At 33.4% G+C, this 23,201-nt stretch overlaps 3 protein-coding genes across 4 annotated transcripts; 2 read left to right on the top strand and 1 right to left on the bottom strand.

The window, feature by feature from the left end:
- On the top strand, window positions 1-4,197 carry LOC113553672 (dehydrogenase/reductase SDR family member 11-like). Its single transcript, XM_026957135.1, has 6 exons — window positions 1-272; window positions 896-1,067; window positions 1,547-1,676; window positions 2,154-2,283; window positions 2,522-2,656; window positions 3,943-4,197. Exons 1-6 carry the CDS (start codon window positions 141-143, stop codon window positions 4,015-4,017), a joined length of 774 nt encoding a protein of 257 aa, XP_026812936.1. The 5' UTR covers window positions 1-140; the 3' UTR covers window positions 4,018-4,197.
- A 2,438-nt stretch (window positions 4,198-6,635) lies between these two features.
- Window positions 6,636-11,048, bottom strand: LOC113554309 (cuticle protein 8-like). The gene is made up of 3 exons (XM_026958092.1): window positions 10,984-11,048; window positions 10,715-10,921; window positions 6,636-7,494 (listed from the first exon to the last, which is right to left on the bottom strand). Exons 1-3 carry the CDS (start codon window positions 10,999-11,001, stop codon window positions 6,856-6,858), a joined length of 864 nt encoding a protein of 287 aa, XP_026813893.1. The 5' UTR covers window positions 11,002-11,048; the 3' UTR covers window positions 6,636-6,855.
- Window positions 11,049-12,638: 1,590 nt separating this feature from the next.
- LOC113553592 (putative mediator of RNA polymerase II transcription subunit 26) lies at window positions 12,639-18,038 on the top strand. 2 transcript variants are annotated; one of them, XM_026956985.2, is made up of 5 exons: window positions 12,639-12,705; window positions 12,812-13,031; window positions 13,197-13,340; window positions 13,490-13,662; window positions 16,617-18,038. In XM_026956985.2, exons 2-5 carry the CDS (start codon window positions 13,005-13,007, stop codon window positions 17,821-17,823), a joined length of 1,551 nt encoding a protein of 516 aa, XP_026812786.1. In that variant the 5' UTR covers window positions 12,639-12,705; window positions 12,812-13,004; the 3' UTR covers window positions 17,824-18,038. The 2 variants fall into 2 exon arrangements, with proteins under 2 accessions (XP_026812786.1, XP_026812785.1); XM_026956984.2 differs by having other exon boundaries at window positions 12,675-12,705; window positions 12,791-13,031.
- Window positions 18,039-23,201: the final 5,163 nt, after the last annotated feature.

The following is a 23,201-nucleotide window of genomic DNA, read 5'->3' as shown; positions in this document are numbered from 1 at the left end:
GAATCTGTCGGCTCTGACGAAATACTGTCATTCAGATCGTTTGTGCGTGCTGCATCGACGTAGCACTTGCAATACAATATTTTTGTGATTTATTTCGAAATAAATAATATACTCGACAGTTTTTATTCGCGACTAAAGAAATGGACCGTTGGACGGATAGAGTCGTCTTGGTGACTGGAGCTAGTTCAGAGACCGGACGGTCAATCGTGACCGAACTGTCCAAATACCCTTTGAAAATCGTCGCTGTGGATCGGGAAATCATTTCAATACAAGTACGTAATACTATAACGACGTTTCCCATAGTCACATTATATAGAACATGATACATAACTGAACTTATGTAAACATTGTCAGACTATTGATTGGTTGATTGGTACCCATTTATAAAGACTCAGAGTTTGGCTAAACCGTTACAGGTCACCCCAATCACCGCTTCTTCTATTGACTTTCTACGGACCATTTAGATCGTCGGGAAGCCTCCGGGGTTTATTGATTTATTCCATATAATTTACAAGTATTTCTCTGTTACATATCGGTACACCTAAAAACTTTGAAAAACATTAAATTCTTTTCTTTCTTTTTTTTTGTCATTTCGTAACTATCTTCATCATTTCTTAGTATAGAAGATACCAAATATTTCTAAACCAGCGAGTAATAATTATGCTGATTGTCAACTGTTCTGGTTTAAAAATGAAATTTTTTAAAATATTGTCTATGAAATCAAATGTTAGTATTATCAGGCATCTGATAAACTTTGAACTTGAAAATTGCATATTGTATCAACTATTAATAAGTGCTTGGCGGGATATCCAAAATTTAAAATGTTAGCAACTTTTTATAACATTGGACAACAAGGATAACGAAATATTAATAATCGTCTTGAATCCGTGCACAGAAACTTTCCGGCGAGCTGCAGTCCGCCGTGGCTAAAATCTATCCGGTTCAATGTGATTTTACTCGCGAATCGGAAATAGTAAATGTGTTCAAGTGGATCGAAACCACCATTGGCCAAGGAGTGTCGGTTACGATCAATAACGTCGGCACATCGATTAAAAGCAAAATTTTGGGTGCGTATTATTAAAATATATATACTGTAGTCTGTAGTTCAGACGCGGCGCTGCATCAGATTTATTCCAATAATTTTCGGAAGGGGTGGACCAGAGAGGATTTCTGTGCGTATACGAATCACGTGTGGCGGATATAGATTAAAATTCATGAATCGAAAGTGAGATTTATTTTTGATGCGTTAAGTTTTATACGATAGACGATATCTATTACGATAGTGGTAAATAGAATAACAAACATATTGCGAGTTTTACTTTATTTACTTATCACATATCTTAATGAAATTATATAGTATATTATATTATATATAGATTCATCATTCATTGTTAGTGGCTGATTAAAAATGGTACAGAAGTAAGTACTAAGAAATTTACGTTAAGTAAAAAAATAAAAATACTCTTGGTTATTGGTGGGTATGTGGGTTGAAATATCATTTGGATGAAATATAATTCAAGACGAAAAAATTATGTTCGTGTTTCAGATGGCGAAACGAACGACTGGAAATATTTGTTCGATCTCAACGTCATCGCAGTAACAATATGTTGTAGGGAATCGTATACATCGATGCAGAAATACGATATTACAGATGGACACATTATAAATATAAACAGGTTGAGTACTTTTACCCTATAAATTGAAAATAAGGATAACACGTCTAGTCACTAATCATTTCAACGACTAATTAAAATATATGATGTTATGTAACTGCATTGTTTTTAAGATGTATTGGTCATATAGCTCATATAGGTATTTACCATTATTATTTATATTTCTATTTGAAATAAACAATTTATATATAAATATAAAAAAAAAATGTGATAGGTAGTGCAAGCATTTAAAAATGCTTCAATTTAATAATTTAAAAATAAATATTACATATTTCGACTATATAAATAACACAAATTACAATCAATAATCAAAATAGGTAGTATAATGTATATTATAATAATTTAACTACATAAAGTAATATTTGTATAGCTTTTTTTATAGTTTATCTACTCTTAATGATTTCTCTGTTATCATTCAGTGCAGCTATGTAAAACTAAAAAGAGGAGGATCATCACTAATGTGATTGGTTTTATTTTTAGCACCGCTGGGTACACAATGCTACCATTTCCAGGAGAAAAAGTGTACAATTCGTCGAAAACTGCACTTGCGTATTTAACCGAAGGCCTTAGACACGAAATCATTTATCATGGATCTAAAATCAAAGTAACTGTAAGTCTCAAGAATAATAACTGTGGTTAGACGCCATATTTTTACAATTTCTTTAAGTTGGCGTAGAGTTTAAATGTGTAATACAATTTAAAAATTAATAATAATTAATAAATAAATGATTTTGGTGTAATGCGTATCTATTAGGTATGACGTATTAAAATGTTAGGCTTTTAATAATTATTTCGTCGGTGCCTGAATGATAAAATAATTCTTATTTTATTTGTTATTTGTTGTGTAGAGTCTCAATCTTGGAAAAGTAAACAATGAAGCCGTCGGAAGTGTCGGAGAAAATAAAAAATCTATTTTGTCTTTGAAGCCCGAAAGAGTAGCGTCTATGTTGATCGTAGCATTAACTCAGCCGTCTGATGTTGTGGTAACTAAAATTTAAAATAAATAACTCTAACAACAATTAAATAGACTAACTGAATGCTTATATAATTATACAAAATATATTATGAAACCACTACTAGACACTCTCGGTTACTAAAATTTTGTCCGCTATTCAAAAAACTCAATTTTTTAGTAGAAAGTTTGTAGCTTGTTCTCAAAAAGACGTACGCTATTAGGATACGTCTACTATTTTATTATTTAAAAGTGTCTTTCACGGTTTAAACTGTAGTATTATAACATTTATTATTATAGTACTATTGGTGAATTTAATTACAAAACGAATACATAATAATTAAAAAATAATACAATTAAAATTATAATTACAATAATTACAGATTTATTCGTAAAATGCATTTTTAAATGTATAAAAATAATTTTATATAAATTTTTCATTCGTCAACGTCGAAAAATTTATACTTATCAAAATATGAATGATACAATAACGCCACTTATAAAATATTTAAAAAAAAGTATTCAGGAAGCTAATAGTTTTTTCACGCATTATTTTTGTTTCGGAAACAATTAGTTACCATCTAGGACCTAGATATCTATTTACATTGTTGATCGAGTTGATGATACTAAAAGTGAAAATTTTTATAATTTTCCAAGAAGTTTACACGTTAATTGTACTGAGAAAACAGCTAAAACTATGAAAATGTATTACGAACATAAGTACAAGCGTCCCGTTTATAGAACGAGTGTAAGTTTCCACACGAGGTAAAATGGGTAAAAATACACAAAAAAAAAAAAAAATCATAACGAATTAAAATTTCTTTTATTTAGATTGAAGACCAACATCTCAGTTTATATATTAGGGGCATTCATTTGTAGACAATGAAGTAGGTACATTTGTACAGTACAGAAAGTAAAGCGTTAATTTTACTGCCGTGTATAAAAAACGTATATTGGTGTATTTTTGATCGTGTGGAACTTGCTTATATGGTTCTCTCACTTTCTGTGTTTCGTCCAGGGAATTTACCAAAACCCTTGCATTTGGATTACCATAACTCTATTAGGTATCGTTTTTTGAACAACGCATTGATATTTTATTTTTATAGTACTTTTAAAAGAGAAAAATAATTAATCATCCTTAGTATCGCTACTTTGTTTTTTTTTTTAACTAACACAACGTGTCATCTACGAACGGCGATTCCGCAAAATAATTATGATAGAGATAGTATATATTATTATGTGCAATATTTCCATCGGATATAGGAACCGACTGGCCGAAAGATCTATAATAATTGCCTTGTATATCATATGTTTCAGATGGGCGACCTGACCGTGCTGTCTGTGGGTGAAACCTTACAAGCGTATCCTACGCCCAACATAATCATAAAGTAATGATTGAAACACTTGACGTGTTATAAGTTTTTATACAAAAAATATAAACGAATATGATGGACGCGTCGGAGTACATATTTATATAATATAATATTTTGTTGGTTGAACAATGTTTACCAGAAGTCAATTAGCATAAAACCGAGTTTAGAATTAATTTAATAAATATTCTGGTCGTCTGAGCATCTTGAATATTATCACGAGAGTGTTAATCCAAATATATAAAGTATATACATAATAAGCGATTTATTTATGCCGATTATCCTGTGAAGAGTTACATTCTCAAAATAAAGTAATACCTATTTGTATAACAATTAAAATAATAATATTTATTATGCCGCGCGCGGGTCGCGTTCACAAATAACTGTTTAAATCGATGAACCATTAACGGGCCGTTAGCTCACTGTTGATTCATCGAATCTTTAGTGATCGTTAACGGAATTTAGAATAAAAATATAAACGGCTGATCGTCGATCATTGTGAAACGAATGTCGAATTAAATTTGAAAAGTAGTATAAAATGTCAAGACTACGTTCGTTATTACTCGTATAAATATGTCTAATTTTCGACAGATAAAAAAATGCCACGAGATACAAAAGTTTAGCACTATCGCGCGTGAAATACACATAAATCAATACCAAACGTGACCGTCATGATGCGAAAACATCAAATCGTATTGAATGATTTTTGGAAATGCAGTTCTAAGTGTGCTATATACGCGCGATAACATAGGTTCCAAAATATTATTATAGAAAATGCATCGCGGGCTAATAAAATAATAAATATCGATTAAGTTATTCATAAGGGGGACGTAAATGATGCGGACATACGTTTCCGGAAACGATTTCCGACGGAGGTAACAGACGTCAACGCGCTGTGTAATAGGTACAGCCGTATTTGTGTAGTTCAATATTTTATTAGCACTACGACTGTATATAGTTAAATAGTGGGGGCGTGTGGGTGGAATTACATTATATCGTTGTATCGCGGCGGGTCAGGCGTCGATGTCGATTATGGTCGGCTGGATGGGTGTCATGGTCGGCGACGGCGACAGGTCGATCGCGAGGACGTCGATGGACGTCGGCCGCAGCCGGAACGACGGTTTGGCAGTGGCCGAGGCCGTCAGGGAAGGCGGCCGAGACGTCGACGTCTGATCGGACGGTGCCGATTTGGCGGACGGCGACAGACGGACGACGTCGGCCGCCACGCGCGCGGTGTCCGTGTCGCTGTCGTCCGATTCGTAGTTTTCGATGTCGTCGTCGGCGCTGCCGATTTTCTCGTCCAGCGACCGGAGCTGCTCTAGGTCGTGGTCATCCGACGATTTGACGAACAGCGGCAGGCTGTTCGAGTGGCCCGTCTGATAGCTGACGATGTCCGACGCCAGTGGCGAGCGGCTGGGCAACGGCTGCGGCCGGCAGGGCAGCGGTTCCGTCCGCTTGGCAAAGCCGACGAACGGCGTGGTCGGCGAAGCGGCCACCGGGCCGCCGAACGACGGGGACGGAGACGACGACAGACCGAACCGCGAGGTCGACGACGGCGCCTGCACCGAGCCCAGCGTGCCCGGCCAATGATAGTTGTTGAACTTGTTATCGCCTTCTCCGTAATCGCCCGAATCTGCAAGACAACGCATAAACAAAAAAAAAAAAAAACCGATTATTAAGTGGCGTCTGCGACATATTTCGGATTTTTTTTGATAATTTTGTTTGTATTTGTTCGGTTTCTTTTTTTTTGGGGGGGGGAGGGCGGAAGTGAGGTGATGATGGGGGACAATGGTTTAGGTCGCCTAGAGCCCACGATCATTGTCAGTGCTCATCGTCGTCATCGTCCGGTGCAGAATATTTGCACCGAATCGATCCTTTTTTCATCGACTCGGTTTGCGATCGGCTAGCGGGATTTCACGGTAAACGGACAAGCCGACATTGCATAAAGCGAGTGTTAAACGGTCGACGAAGTAATCACAACAATAATCGTCGTAAGTAACATCTTCTGGTATATTGAAAGAAAATAAACGTTCGTAACGGTTCGTAAGCTCGGATAAGAATTATATAATCTTGGGCTACATTGAATAATAAAATTCTACCGAAATCAGTCCGTCTTTTTTTTTTTTTTTTTTTATTTGAACGTTATATCATAACCGGTGCACTTTTTTGTAATACACGTTCGCGTACATTTATCTAATCGCTACCATCGACGAACTTATTTTGCAGGTCAAAATTGTACTTTTTTACCACGCCGTTAATTTATACGACAAGCGGTTACGCATTATCCTATTTTTTAGTGCGCGTTTTTCACCCAATTATTATTTTAGACAGTTAAACAGAAAATCAATATAATCTACATTCTGCCACGGTGAAAGATTAATGAGAAAAAAATTTAGAGTTCCCATTTTGTAGATTCATACCGCGCGAAATAATTTACTCAGAATTGTATTTCGCTATTGTAGTAATGTTTTTTTTTTTTACTTTAGGCCACTGGGCTTATTTTTGTTATTGAAAACTTTTAATGAAAAATGTGTTCCAAGTTCATTTAGAATGTTTTATCTTTAAACTACAAACTTGTTATGGTCGTATTATACATAGCCCAAAAGATTGTTAATTTTTTTTAAATTGTTTTTTGTTTTTTGAGTACTATGCTGTTGTTCTCGTGATTTATCATAGACCCACAAAATCCTAGCTCTAATAACATCTTAATATTTTAGTATATAACACGCCAATCGTATCGCACACAACAATCGCGGGCGCAGGGCGTACTCTGACCCTCTAGAAGCGTGTCTGTCCCCTGAAATAATGACATGATATAGAATAATGATAGTGAAAAAAACGAAAAATTCAGTCCGCAAACTTAAAATATTGGGCCAGTTTTCGTCGACGCACCATTAACCGCGTCGGAAGCCTTGAAGAACGAACTGGACGGCGACGGGAACTTGAACCCGGACGGGCGGCCGCCACCGCCTCCGCCGCCGTAGTCGTTGCTGTCGTCGTCGTCGTCGTTCCCGACGTTGCTGTTGTGGTTGACGTCGAAACCAAAGTTTAACGACAGCGGTTGTGGTCGCGGCAGCGGCGGCGCGAACGGTTCCTCGTCAGCTTCCGACTCGTACTCGGACGGCAGATTCAGCGATTGCGGTTGCAGCGAAAACGGACGCGGATCGTCGTCGTCGCCACCGCCGCCGTCAGACTCGTACTCGGACTGCTGTTGCTGCTGCTGGTGCGGAGGAGGCCCGGGTGACCGGTCTGATCCGCCGCTGAGGAAACCGTGGTCGCGGTTGGACGACTCCTCGCCGTCGGGTCGGACGTACCGGACGGATGCTCGGAAACCGTTTTTGGGGTCGGCCGTGTACAGCACACGTCTGAGCACGCCGTCCGGTTCCATTACGGAATATTCGCCGGTCACGTGCGAACCGTCCCGCGTCTCGGAGTGACCGTGACTGTCGCCGGTGTTCGGGTTTTCCACGCCGTACGCGAACGAGTAGTGCGGTTTCGCCTGCGGTATACAAGCATAATATGGGTATTAGATTAATGATCGTAAACATAAAGTCCTGATTTATAGTCAGAATCGATCGATTAAACATACGACGCGTCGACCCAGTAGTCGTCGATTAAGTAGAATTTGTAAAAAGTTAATAATAAAATGTAATTTAGGTATAAAAAAACTACTCGATATTATTAATCCTACGTATTGTTTACTATTAAATTGTGAATAATACTAATAATGCCAATAAAAACATTTATTTATAATGATTAATTATACATCCTATATAACTAATCGAGTAGGTAAACATCGATACACTCTATTCCCCTAAACATAAACGGAATTTTTTTTTCTTTTTAAATTTATGTCTTTTTACACGCCGTACACATTGTTGCGTCTTGGTTTTAATTGATCATATAATAATATTTTAGATATTTTATACGTATATACGTATAGTTAGGTACTCAATAAATTGCAATAGGTACTGCCCGATTTTCCCCTGTTTTAAATAGCGCCCGTGTGTGCTATGATTTAGGATGCAAACGGTTTACGAAAATCATTTCAAGTGCTAATGGGTTGTGTGGTATCTGCAAACAATAAGGCGATTCACCTAACATGCTCACACCTATTTTTTCCTTCAATGACGTATTTATTCAAATACTGATTTTTGGAATCGCCAAGTATCTTCAAAAGACAGCATACTTAATATTTTTCAATTTTTCAATTTTTTATATCATATCTAAGAAGTATTTTATTTTTATTTCTAAACATTTGTTAAAGAACTCATAGATTACTTGTTTAATGTTAAGATACATGAACATTAAAAAAAAATAATATCTGATTAAAAATTTACAGTAAACAAGGTGGTTCTTATTTAGGAAAAAAATGTTTATCACTAAAAAATACCCCTCAAGTATTTTAAAAACGTGGCGTTGACTATACTTTAAAATTAAAAAAAAATCATAGTATGAATGAATTGTAGGAAAAAGTCGTGTGTATGCTCACTATTAAATACTTTGTGTATTGTCATACTATTTAGGAGTAGGGTCATTATTATCTGTCATGTTTATGTATTGTTATCGTCAATCACACTAGATTTATTAATTTATTACTTACGTATTAAGATCAATATTTTTAAATCTCGCTATAGATATCGTCACAGACTGATAGAAAATCAATAAAAGATATTTATTTATTTTTTATTATTCTGTTTCTGTATAATATACATAATTATTATTTAATACATGTGAATACATATACTTATCCTATGGGTTACCAAGGACAGTTCTATACAAGGGTGGGTCAGGTCAGATGTTACCTCTTGGAATTATTCTGTTCTAAGTCCTTTAGAAGCATCAAAAGTATTCTTGGAACTACAAAACTAATTTGAAAAATAGCTTTTTGAATTGTTTTATTGAATACGAGCTTGGCTCAAAATACAATCATATGTAAGTACCTAAATAAAACATTCAAGCGACAAGTCAATAGAAGTGAAATGGAAGATGAAGGTTAAAGAGATAGGGTGAATATTAGTGACGTGCATCATGCGATAAATTAGATTATTCAAACTATAATTATTAAAGTAAATAAATAATAAAGGAATATAAAAAGGGTTGGTAGAGCATATAAGACATAGAGGGACTCGAAAGTTGGTGAGGGAAATTATAGAAAATGCGTTGGTAGAACAGTCGATGAGATTACGGAAGAACTTTAAATTGATGTCGATAACTTTTTATTGATTAGGTTGGTTAAGATCAATGACTTAGTGTAATTTGATGTTTATAATTATTTTAAATGTATATTATAATGTTAAAATTTCAAATACAACATACATGATTTTTAAATTTATGATGTTTGAAAAATAAATTTTAAATATGTTATTACTATTCCAAATAAATACATACTTTATAAAAATAATTTATTAATTCACCGCCGTCAAATTAATTTTGATTTATTCTCTTCAACCAGTTTAATAATAAAACAAGGTTACTATTTCTTGGTACTGTTTGTAATCAATTTATGTTATGTGATTGCAGATCATAATACATTATATAAGAAGTTATCTAAGTTTATATTTTTTATTTTAAACGGTGCACTGAATGTATTTGTTTATAATGAAGTGTATTTTGTTTTTTATGCCTTAAGTCACCTTTAGGAGCATTAAAAATGATTTTCAACTATAAGGAATGGTTTTTTGTAGAAAATTGGATTCAGTTGATACTTGGGGATTTAATATAACGTTCTTTATAAGTTTTCTTTATACCAATTAAAAACTATATAAAATACATAATCATCACTTTTTTTTATAGACATTTGATGGCAATTTTCATTTTGATAGCTGAGGTTTGAGAGTTGAGAGTTTTAGGTTCGATGTCAATTTTCTCTTAAGTTTTTTTTCATTAGCGTTTAAAGGTTTTAAGATACATTTATTTTTAATAACTAAAGTCTTAAAATTTAAAGCAAAGTTCCTTGTAATTTTCTTTTAAAGAAATTTATAAATATTGAAATTATACAAGCACAATTTATTTATACACATTTAAACAATTGAATATTAAACCTTTTTTAAAACGTTTAAACAGTTTCAGTGGCTTTGTTTACAAAAAAAAAAAAAAAATTATCAAGCTACTTGAAACTTACCCATTACAACTATATAATCGAACGGTAATAACATTTTCAAAATGTATAATTATGTATTGCATAAACCAATTTAAATCATTATACTGTACGTCAGTGTTGTATATGCTATAAGTTGATAATAGCACATAAAAAATAATATTATAATATATGCATGATCTTATTTTGGAAAAAATCAGTTGAACCTACTTTATTCTTAAAATAAAAATAATTGATTGATATTAATAAAAATATTTACTGCCTCAGCTTCAATTAGGGATCTCTATAGACAGCTCTATTATGGGATTCTTTTATTTAATCATTCATAAGTTAAACAAGAAATGTTTATCTGTTTCATTAATATTAAATTGAAGTTTTTGTGAAATAAATTTAAAATAAATTAAATTTAAAAATTAATATTTTATTGAAATAAATTCTACAATTTGAGAATAATAGTTAACGTCATAGTACTTATTGTGTACACTTTGCGCCATTTTTTTTTTTTTTATTGTTATGTATTTGTATAAACATTTAAAGTAGGAAAATGCAAAGAATAATCCAATCCCAGTTCTATAGTCATATATAAATAAAGTAAAATATGCCGTGAGTACTACATTACCACGTAATTTGGTCCATAACTCTCGCTATCTTCGTTTCCACCTTCGAATTCTGAATAAGAAGATGCCGACGGATGAGATGGAGTCCACGGTTTGACTTCTTGTACTTCGCCGGATACGGGTCCTGTGAACGTGCTCCAAGCGTACGAGGCAGGTATGACTTCGATGGCATATGATCGTCGTAACGTGAACCAACACAATGCAACGATCTTAAAGAAATATAAATATTAACAATTTTAGTCCTTATATTAACACGATTTTTTCGACTTACGCGTAGAACGACGATCATTTCTGATAACTAATTGTATTTTTCATCAATCCATTTGCAGGATAATTATGTTGTTCTGACAGTAACGAACGTAATTACAATAATAATAACTGCGGTGACATTCGTCCTGTGAGATTACTCGATGCGTTTCGTAATCTCCCACTACGGGATCGTCGCCGACGATGGATGATTTTTTTGCTCCAAATAAACTATTAACCGGCATCACGATTCAACGATCTCGTATCAAAATAATAGTCATTTCGGCTAAATGTCTATATAATAATAATTATTAATCGATTAAAATAAAATTATATTTCAATTTTTATCGTCTCTGAGGAAATATTGAAACGAACCATTACGATCGCTTATTATATAACTGTAAATAATTATTGTTATTTGAATTAAATTTAAAAAATAAATTAATTTTATTCGTTGTTTAGACATGAGCAACTATTGCGCAATTATTTTTAAAATGTGTTTGTTAATACTTATTACTTATACTTTTAGGATGCATAATTTATTTCAGTAAAGCTCAAAAGTTATTCTGTATATTGGGAGTTTGTTAAAACTATAATATAGTAAATAATAATCTATTATATTTTTCGTTACAGTCAAAATCTAAAATAAAGAATTGACACGGTTCATCATACACGAAGTGCTAGGTATGCAATTCCTATTGCACGTTTGCATAATAAATTGTGTATAAATATTCGTACAGGAAAAATTGATTAATGTAATAATATGTCAACGTCAAACGTTACGTATAATATTGAAAACAAAATATATTAAATTTAATTATGTCGATAGTTAATAAAATTACAATTTCAGTGTATGTATGTATTTTATATTTATTCTTTCCAATTTTTAGTGTAAAAAATGATATTGATTTTTTCAACATGCAATTGACAGTCTTGAAATCACTTATAAAGTTATAACATTCTTATAACGAATATAATAATATGACGATAACTCAAGTTTTTGATTGACGAGTAATTGTTTATATAAGTATTATAAAAATATGTTATATTTTACATAAAACATATTATTACACGACAATATAATATAGTATAGGTTATTATGAATTATTACAGTATGTTCCTTTATATTAGGTATGAAACCTTATTATATTTTTTACGTTTTTTTATACCATTTATTTAGTACCTATACGTCGCACGTGTGTTGAATTGTTATTGAAGCTATGTGGAATGCAGCTTTCTTCTTGCATACGCTTGAGGTTAAAATATATCGTTTAACTGTGAAAACCCATTAACATACTGTTGTATAACTGTGTGTAACATAGGTAATATTTTGATTCAATATAATATATATAAATTAAATACCAAAAATATTTATAGTATTTATATCCACCATTATATTATAGCATTGACGGTGTTTATTCGGCATGTGTTAATTTATTTCAAGTTCACTTTAAAATGTTAAATACTTTTAACAGTAATATACGTACAATATACCTCCTGTATAGACTGTAGTAGTTTTTACGTTACAAATAAATATTATATACCTATATAATGTTTCTCTTTCCTATTCGATATGCAATTCTTTCTTTTAAGACTATGAAAAGTCTCTTATTGATAATTAGTCACAGATACATATATTATAAATATTTCCAAGGTCGTGCGTCTGTTGCATACGAGTCTTAATATCCTTAAAAACTGATCATTTCACCGATTATTAGTCGCACAGTGAACACAATCATGGTTTAAGGTAAAACGGAAATTTTTTCGGCATTAGAATAATACATTTAGGCGATGAGATTCTTCAATATTATAACATAGTGACAATATTACAGGTATGCGATTTATTATTTTAGCACGGCGCTATACGAACACGAATCAGCGAATCCGGTGCAAGCGATTTGAAAACCGGTAAAACCGTTATACCCGTCCATATAAGGTGCAAATTGTATAGTCGCAGTACCCGTAAGCTAAGAATTTAGAAGAAAAAAATTATTATAATCACAACCGCAGAGCGACACTAACAGTCAAGCCTCAGCAGAGTAAAAAATGGTTTCACGCATCGTCTACGTTCAAGTGAGAAATGTCATATTTGTTAAATACTATAACTATATAATTGCGCGTTATAATAATATTGCGATCATGTAACTCGCACTGTAGCTGTTTTTTTCTTGGTATTAATAATTGTTATTGTTGATGATCGGGCTCAATCGATTCCGTGTTGTATATAATATAATACAGACAAGACTTGGTGCGGTAGTCGAGGTATTTGCATTGGTGGCAGCCGTCGGGCTGATCACGCAATCGTTCGCAGACGACACGAAAGTCCACGATAAGAGACAGTTGGAGAACGAATGGGCATCCACGTCGAAAAAAAACCACAAAGTAAGTAGAATAATAAAAATAATAATGAGTCAACAAAATAACGAATAACTTATACGTACGATGATATATATTATGGTATATACAGCAATATAGTTTTTCGTGTTTCGAATGATTTTTACGGTCGCATTTTTTTTCGACGAATTTTATAGGGACCAGACACGTACGAGTTTAGATACGACGTGGAAAATGCGCCGACAAACAACATACAATACCGTATGGAAGAACGTCATGCCAACGGGAGCGTTGTGGGAAGTTACGGGCAAGTCCAACCTGACGGTAAAATTAGAGTGGTGTCCTACGTCGCCGATAAAGACGGTGTCAAGTAAGTAAATACCATTGGTCATGGTAACTTTGAAAAGCTTTTAAAACGGCTTGTATCGGGCTTAACTGCCGGTTTGTCGCCCACGAATTTCAAGTACGGATTTGTACGTTTCACATGTTGTTGAAATTAATTTTGATTTGGGAAATCGTGAGGAAAAACACATCAGTATGGTCAATAGATTTTAAATTTTAAATTTGTTTTTTTTTTCAAGTTTATTTTTCGTTGGATTTCGTCTGCAATAAACATTGTATTAACCCATTGAAAACAAAAACATTCTATCTATATGTGCCTTTATACATAAAGATCATTAGTCGTTATAAATATTAGTTATTATTTTGTGGTATATAATATTATTATATATCAACAAAAATGTTTTTCTTTCCGGGTGATGCATATGGCCAATCACTATAAAACCTCTTTAGCGCCAATTCGTTTTGTCCTATTTTTATTTTATTATTACCGATGTTGTATAAGTACCTGTTTAAAAATACTATATTTGTTATCTCGTTTGATTTTTTTTCGGGCCAGCGTCCGTATATTTCAAATAAATATGCAAATTATGTATAAATAATTTTTCCTAATTGGTTTTATCTATTCTTCGTACAATATTTTTTTTTATTCTACATTTTTATTAAAACATATATTTCTATCGCATATAAAACAAATATTTTTTTGGAAAATAGACCAAAAATAGTATTAGTTTTTTGATTCACTGTTTATAAACTATTAATGAAAATAATCGCATAATATAGAAAACAACCTTGCCAAATATTATCAACACAATGAGCCTTATAAATTATAATTTATAGCCTATAATACATTTGAGGCAATATTATTCATTTGTAAATCGAATGTTAAGATATTTTTATAATGTATAAGTATTAAACATGACATTAGTTGTTTTCGTCATCTTAATAAACTGTAAAGCAAAATAATAACTCCCATACAACAACAACAACAACAACAAACTTATATTTTTGTATCATAATGCCTATATAGGTAATATGATATATTTATAATCAATTTTCATATTTTAATTTAACTACTATAATAACTCTTTCATTAAAAATTAAAATTACAAAAACTTCAATTCAATAATATTTCAAAAGTTATTATAATTGATAAAAGATTTTCTTGTGTTTGGCCCTGGGATGAATTAAAAAAAAATCAATAGACGACAAGGCTCTACGACTAGGATTCCCAAGTTAAAAATTTCAAAACATGTAACAAATCTACAACACTAGTGTACTACCTATTCTTTAGTTATATTTCTGATTAAAACCTTGGAATTGAAACGTGCGATCACTTATCCTTGTATAAATTATTACATATCAAACTGATTGCATTGTATATTTCATTTGTAAAAACTGTAACGATCCGTACATCAAATTCCTTACGAAAAAACGGCAATTTTTCAATACTTCAAAAAGTAAAATATTTGTGTCGATCGCCGTCACAAAAGAATAATCTTAAACGGTTGATTAATTGTTTATTTGCGATGTGTAATATCACGCATTTTTTTAACTAAATTTTTTTTTTATTTATTACTAAATTTCGACATCCAAATAGACCAGGGATGGGCAACTCAATGCTACTAGAGGGCCAATTTTTTGAAAGTGAAAATATAGCAGGTCAGAGAACATAGAATGCAAAAACAGAATAAAGGTCAATAAAATTTACATTTGACATTTTAGTTCAATACTAGATAAGAATTCATATCTACGTTTTACGATAAAAATTATGTCAGCTTTATAAATATAATAAAATAAAATACAAAAAAATCCTAACATTTTATATTTTTATAAAGTAATTTGAAATGCTGTACCTACTGACTACCGGGCCAGTTAAAAATGGTACGCAGGCCGCCAGTTGACCATCCCTGGCATAGACCATAATAATAGCTATTTGTAAAACTGTAAAATGACCAAAGTAATTAAACAAGGTTAAGAAAAAGATGTCAACTATTATTTTTAAAATTCAACACTTAGAAAAATAAAGTTCTATGTTATAGATTTCTTTAAGAACTGTAATTTAAATAAATGTAGTATAAATAATTAATTTTTATTCATTATTAAGATTTTTAAAAATATTAAAATACGATAACCTTTATATTTTAAAAATAATAAAAGTAATACATAAAAACTATGATTATAAGAATTCAAATTTCAAATTGTAAGCAATAGCATTTTAGAATTCGTTTAAATTATTATAATAATTATAAGATATTTATATAAGATCATTCATTTACATGTTTTTTAATAAAATATTTATGATTATTGATTTTTTTGTTTTCTGCCAACAACTAATGACTATTGACTATACAAATGTGTTAGATTCTTGAGTTACTTATTGACCAATAAATTTATAAAGATCAAGATGAGTATTTACTATCTTTAATAAAATATATCATACTTCAATAAGATACTTTTGCGAACAATTCGATTGTTTGTATTTGGGGGCATAATAACAATGAAATAACTGGGTCTACCGAAGATCCCTATTTTTCATTTAATCATAGAGCGAATTCGCTCTCCACATTTCTCCATACAATAGCTATATCTAAATATTCAATAATATGTTTGTACCGTATACGTACATTGATTTGTATTAACACAAAATAAGAATAAATGAACTAAAAATGGCAAAAATATGAGGATATCAGTTTCAAAACAAGGTGTGCTAGTGCTAATCACACACATGCTCCCACCAAATTGTTCTTATTGTTGTATTGCTTCTATATCGCATTTTTATTTTTCTCAGTATATAGCTGCCACCCACAAAATAGGAAAATCCAATTCATCATTTGCGATTTACTGCTTATAGTTGTAACTCCTTCAAAGCTTTTATTTTTTGAAAAAAATGGTAGGGCTGTAATTTTTTGTTATTTTTATATTTTGTGCTCGATCCCGCTAATTCCTGAATATATAGTATATTTATTTCTGGTTTTGTCACAGGACTTACGTCAAGGACAATGGCGGTGCCGATCAGTACGTGGCCGAAGGATCTAGTCTGGACCCCGTACAGCGGGTCACTTCGCAGATCATACAAACGGCCGTGAAGTCGCAACAACACAAGTCGCCGTTACACGACAAGTATCACCGGCCAACGCCTAGCACCGCCGCCGCGGCCGGCCAACGGGTGGACACGGCGCACGCGTATCACCAGCAGAGGACCAACATAGATCCGGCCGTGTTCCGGCCGGAAGAATCGCCGGGCTACCAGGAAACCAATCAGCCGTTCGTCGGCGACCAGCTCAAGGACAAGCTACAATCGTCCTACGCCGAGTACCGGGTCGCTCCTCCTGGCCAGCAGCAACAGCAGCAACCAGCGCCACATCAACTGGTCCAGACCGCCGGGCCCTTACCGCCCGTGGTCCCGTATAACCTGCAGCAGGGCACCGTGCCGGCCCAGCAGCCGTCGCACTACATGCTAAACGTGCCGCCCCTGCCCGCTCTGGCCGATAACTCCCCGCTGCCACTGTTGCCCGGTCAACAGCCCCTGCCCATCACGCCCGACAGGGGGCCCATCATGATACAACTCCAACAGCCGCAGCAACAGCAGCAGGTACCGCCGTCCAACTATCCGCAACAACAGCACTACCTGCAGTATCAACCCACGCAGGTGCACCAACAGCAGTTGAGGCTGCCACAGGGCCAACAGCAGTTGCTCAATCCCAGTCAAGTGCAACAATACCAACAGCAACCGGTAAGGGTACAGCCGCCGGCGCACCTACAGCAACAGTTGACGCCGCAGCAGGCCGTCCAATATCAGCCGCAACAGGCCAGAGTGGTGTCGCAGCAAACCCTGCCGCCTCAATACCTTCAGCAGCAGCAGCAGCAGCAGCAACAGCAACAGCTACAGCTACAGCAACAGCAACAGCAGCAAAAAGTCCCGTATCAGCAGTCCGTCATGCAGCAGCAGTACCCGCAACAGGTCAACATACCGGCGCACCCGTCGCAGCTACAGATCAGAGGCAACGTACAGCAACACCACGCGACGGTACCGATGCAGTTCTTCCACCAGCCGAATCCGGCCACCACGGCGGAACAGTACCGGCAACAGTTGCAACTGCAGGCGGCCGAATCGCAGATATTCCCGGTCTTCGTGTTGCCGCCAGCCGATGGAGTTTTTCATTTTGGAAAAAAGCGTTTACGATTTTAAGGACGTTCTCGTTTAATATATATATATTACGTATAATATCGTCAGCAACAAAAGCGTGTTTGGTTTAAGTTGGATTTCTTTTACATTGACCGTTCTGTTTTGATTGGTATGAATATCACCGTTGTATGTGTACAAACGACTTGTTACAAAATATATAATATAAGTGAAAACCTACATGTATTTGATGAATATAAATTAACATTTTTTTTTAATAATTATTGTCGTGTAAAAATATTTCAAGACGATGCGACGACGCACGGCAATCCCGGTGTCTCGCTTGCCCGTTGCGACTCGTAAGTTGTGAGTATATTATCAATAGCTCGGCAACTTCTCTCGCAGCAATCTCCTGATTTCCTGAATTAAATTTTAGTCAGCGCTTCTGCAGTTGAACGCTTTATTTGACGGTGACGGCGGACCTATCTACCTACCTGAACTGACGGTAAAATCGTGTCGAGAAACAGAATCGATATACCTGACCGCAATATAATAATCGTACGTCGAAAAAAAAAATCTCGCTACGATCTCGTGTGAAGGTCTGTGAAAAAACGTGACATAACGTGCCCGCGACGCGCATCCTACCGCGCGATGCCGTTGTACAATATCATCATAATACGTAGCGCGGCAATAACGTGACTTTAGCAAATAGCCCGCAATCTGCGCATTCCGCGGTGCAGGACACGTCGAAAAATCATTCGCGTCCATCCCTCTCGCGACACACACCCGCCGAGCACGTGCTACGGTATTGTCTGTACCCACCAGACGACAATGGTTCGGCCGTACACGTTACGGCGTGCACAGTGTGCGCGCGCGTGCGTAAGTGCGTGCGTTGTGTGTTATCAATCATTGCGCGATGTGTTGGGTTTCCGCGGAATAACACAAGGCCGCCGTGCTCAATCACGCCTTGTTAAGTGTGTTTTGGTGGTTTGCACAACCCGTTCGCAGTGTGTGTGTGTGTGTGTATAGCCGACGTGCATAGTTGTCGCGATTAGCCATGGCGTGCGGCGAATGATCCGTTCACAGTCGGGACGGCGGTATAGTTTCGACACACGTTTTCCTATCGTTGTTTTCTCTCTCTCTCTCTCTCTCTCGTTCGACGGACTTGTCATGCCGAATTTATATCAGTCCGCAATTTGGAAACGCCATGCCCGAATTCAATATACTAATGCGCGTTTACGCCGCCGCGGCACGTTGATTAACGATGCCGTTAAACAAATCTAACCTAATTATAATTTAGAACAATGTTACACATTACATAAACGTGTGCGAGTGCGCCGCCGGGAAAATATAATAACGCGCATAGTTTTTTTATTTGGCTTTTATTTATTCGGTCGTACTATAATAATATATGCATATATCGTTTATAATATTATCAGCCTATAATATACCTATTAACCTCTATAGGTCTTTGGCTGTTCGGTGTTTATGTATTTTTTTCCCGCCCGTTTATCCATTTCTACGGCAAAGCTTTACCGCGGTCTTTACGATGAACCACAATATTGAATGTATACGAGTACGTCTAAACTCCGCGCAAAATACGGTCCCCGACATCAAATGTATAAACGCACTATAATGCGCAGGGATTAGATATTGTATTTTTTCGGTAAATCTCGTTTTTCTGTTACCTGTGTGTAAAAAGACTTTGTAGATCTTGGATTAGATTGGACGTAGAAATTTGTCTAAGAGTGTTTTTAATATTTCGCGTTAAAATTACTGATGGTTTACTTAAATATTTTACAGTACGTTGTAATGTAATGTAGTTATATGATTACAGTATTTGGACTTTGGAGCTATACTATAATATGGTTCAGTTAAAGCTCCTTTTTGAATTCGATCAAAGTTCTACATAAAAATTAATTTCGTTTTTAGGACTGCAGTGATTAAAGATTGCACGTACCTAGTGTAATTAAATGAAAAAACGCTTGTCAAGACAGAGGTCGGCATGTAAACTTTCTTGATTTTCAATTCTTAGACATTTATTAATCGTATGCAATATGTATGTATAATGTATTTTATTTTCATTTTCATTTAGTGAGATAGATCTCTGAAACCGGAGAGCGGATTTTGTTGTTTGGGGTCTTGTTAGATTCACATTGGCTAGGAGAAGTACAGTGAAGATTTTCAGAACTTTATCTTTTATAGTTAATTCACTGCAGAGCATCAAAAAAAATTAAAACACATTTTAGTGTGCGTTGTTTATGATTTTCAGCTTTATAGCTTTGTATGTAGCGAATTAACAAAATTGAAGTTAAAGTTCTGAAAATCTTCGTAGCACTTCTCCTAGCCAATGTGAATCTAACAAGACCCCAAATAACAAAATCCGTTTTCCAGTTTCGGTAATCTACCACGCTAAATGAAAATCAAGCAAAAAAATAACAAGTTTTTTAACTGTGAAAAATGTTTTATCACACATTTTATATTTACTTGATAATCTCTTTTTAATGAGCTATCAGCCAAATTTTAGCTGTAATAGTTTTGGAGAAAAGTTGAAAAATAAAAATTTTGGGACTGTTTACGCCGACGTTTTTGTAGACTCAAATCGTTACATCGCTTGGGTGTGATATCGATTCTCTGTCATTAATATTTTATGTTAAAGCTAGCCTAATTATCCACCTACTCATTACAACTGAGTTACATTTTTATAATTTTCCTATTTAACAAAAACTCTTGAAGTTTTAAAAATGCAGACTTTTTTCATTTCAATTACCATACTTATTTGATTAAAAATCAAGAAAGTAAAGAAGAATATTTTGTAATTATTAATTAAAATTCATAATTTTATATATTTTTCCAGAATTTTTTATATTAATATTTTCCTCTTAGTAAATGTAGTTGGTATTATAAAAATGAAAAATAGGTACATATCAACAATCTATCAACTCATATTTGCAGAATATATTCAAATAGATGATATTTGAAACTACTCTGCAGTAACGCCAGTAGCCCACGTTAAATAATCTATCCAAATAAAAAATCTTATGACTTGAATTTTTTTTAATCAAAACCAACTTTATCAATAAAATTTTAAGACTAGTAAAATCTAATGTTACATATTTTTTCCTTACCTACTACTCAAATGTGATTATTTTACGTACATGTTTTCAAAAGTTAATATGGCCACCAAACCATAATGTTCAGTACCTATAAATAACAAAACAATATTGATATCGACAAATTAAAATTTGGAGTGTTGAAAAGTAAAGAGACGGCTATAAGGTTTATTGCCTTCTTGATATATATATATACACATAATCATACCTAATTAACAATTGTATATGGTTGAATGGTTATGCTTGTCAGTATGAGTAATAGGTATACATAGTCATTTGCTACATTCAATAAATAGTAATTTTTTCATCATTGTCAAGAGTTTATACATTTTATTATTAATTTAAACGATGTTATTGAAAAATAAATGAGAAAATGACAATGTATATTTTTAAAGAAGAAAAATATATGTAGGCCGTTCGATTTTTTCGAAGGTCACTAAATGACGACATCAAGCTCTGTAATTTAAAATGTATCTTATAAAAATTATAATTATTAATTATCATAGAAGAAATATTTAATTATGTTTAATATACATAAATTAAAAAAATTATGATTTTTATTAAATATGTTCTCACCTATCGTATTGAAGATAAGTCAATTGTAAAAATTTCAAATGCTTTTTACGGTAATATTTATTTATCTAATGTCTTATATTTAATGTAAGTAAAGTTAAATTTTTAAAAGTTTTAAATCCAAATAATTTTTAATTTGAAACAAATATCATCTGACTTATGAATCAAGTCGAGGTTTAGTAAAATATTAAAATATACATAAAAAAATGCAAACATTTAAAATAAAATAATTAGTTAATTATATTAGTTATATTTTACTCATACAAATCTGAACATGGATGGAGAATATATTATTTGATCGTTTCTTAATTATACTTTGCTAAACTCTAACTAGGTAGGTATAGTTACCTTATAATTTCCAAATTATAAATACAGAGTGATTCTTTTACCATAAACCATTTAATATTTCAAAAAGTATTCATGTTTTAGAAAACATTTTTTTACATAGTTCAAGTTGTTAAAAAACAACGTTTTTATTAAAAAATTATATATTTTTTTAAGTTTTTTAGTTTTTTGAATGACAACATAGAGTTTTAATTTTATATTCCAATGAACAATATTTTTCTGAGTATTTTGATATATAAAAATCGAATTTAGGGCGAATATTTAAATGTTTGACAAGTGGAGTAGTGGACAAACATTTTTGGGGTTACCCCGTATCACACCACTCCGCGGTCAAAATTTTAAATACTTAATAAAACTTAATCTAATAAAAACGTTGTTTTTTCAACAACTTGGAACTATGGAAAAATATGTTTTCAAAAACATGAATAGTTTTTGAAATAATGAGTGGTTCATGATAAAAGAATCACCCTGTATACATCAAAATGTTTAAACATATTTATAAATGTATCAATATTATGGTTTTAATGATAAACAATGACAATAACATAGATATCAAAAGCTGATTGGACAATAAAGAGTATCATTTTAAAAATATACAATCGTTAAGATGTTTAGAAAATCCTACAACAGACACTTAACGGTCGCAAAACACGCGTTCGTTTGCATAGGTACTAGGTACTAAGGTATATATTTAAATTAATTTATCATAAAGAATTATAATGAATACATTTTTTTCACCTGTTGAAATGTACTCGCCAGTTTATATAATAAATAGTAAATAAGTAGTTTTTATTTTGTTCTTTGAGAAACTTATTACTATGATATGGAATATAAATATTATTTTGTGGTTTAACCGTGTTCGGTTTGGCTATCAGATGTCAGTACATCGTAATAACTAATAAACGGTTCGTAATAGTGTTACATAAAATATCGGCTAACAACTGCAGTCCTATCCACCATATGGATACTGAACTAGAAATAAATAACTGTATATAATATATCGATGTACGCGTGCAATGCATTACTGTTACGACCCTAATCGAGCAATAACACAAATATTGCATTACGAACGTCGAACGGGGTTGACAATTACTACGACGCACGATAAAATAATCCATTTTAGAAACCTCTACAAGCAAACCATATCACTTACATTAAATATATATATATATAATGTAATGTAATGACTAAAATATAATAATGACAATAATGAACACATCCTATGGACCGTTTCGACATGTAAACAAAATACTGTGCGTTTATTGTACGTTTATTATACCTATAATATAATATGATATTGTTATGCAATGTTTGCGTTTGCAACACGGACCGTGTGAAAAGAAGTGGAAGACTGTGTGGAACGATGCAGTTATATATATAGCGTTGGTCGAAGTGCGGAATACAATAGATACT

The sequence above is a fragment of the Rhopalosiphum maidis genome, chromosome 2, assembly GCF_003676215.2.
Source record: "Rhopalosiphum maidis isolate BTI-1 chromosome 2, ASM367621v3, whole genome shotgun sequence".
NCBI lineage: Eukaryota > Metazoa > Arthropoda > Insecta > Hemiptera > Aphididae > Rhopalosiphum > Rhopalosiphum maidis.
Note: the sequence above shows the minus strand (reverse complement) of the source record. Positions and strands in the feature narration are given on the sequence as shown.

Bases quoted from the DNA above. Each gene is read 5' to 3' on its own strand.
- LOC113553672 (XM_026957135.1), top strand. From the start codon at position 141: ATGGACCGTTGGACGGATAGAGTCGTCTTGGTGACTGGAGCTAGTTCA. The intron at 273-895 runs GTACGTAATACT...ATCCGTGCACAG, and splicing joins GGGAAATCATTTCAATACAA to AAACTTTCCGGCGAGCTGCA. The intron at 2,657-3,942 runs GTAACTAAAATT...CATATGTTTCAG, and splicing joins CTCAGCCGTCTGATGTTGTG to ATGGGCGACCTGACCGTGCT.
- LOC113554309 (XM_026958092.1), bottom strand. The intron at 7,495-10,714 runs GTAATGTAGTAC...TGTATACCGCAG, and splicing joins GTTATGGACCAAATTACGTG to GCGAAACCGCACTACTCGTT.
- LOC113553592 (XM_026956985.2), top strand. From the start codon at position 13,005: ATGGTTTCACGCATCGTCTACGTTCAA. The intron at 13,032-13,196 runs GTGAGAAATGTC...AATATAATACAG, and splicing joins CACGCATCGTCTACGTTCAA to ACAAGACTTGGTGCGGTAGT. The intron at 13,663-16,616 runs GTAAGTAAATAC...GTTTTGTCACAG, and splicing joins GCCGATAAAGACGGTGTCAA to GACTTACGTCAAGGACAATG.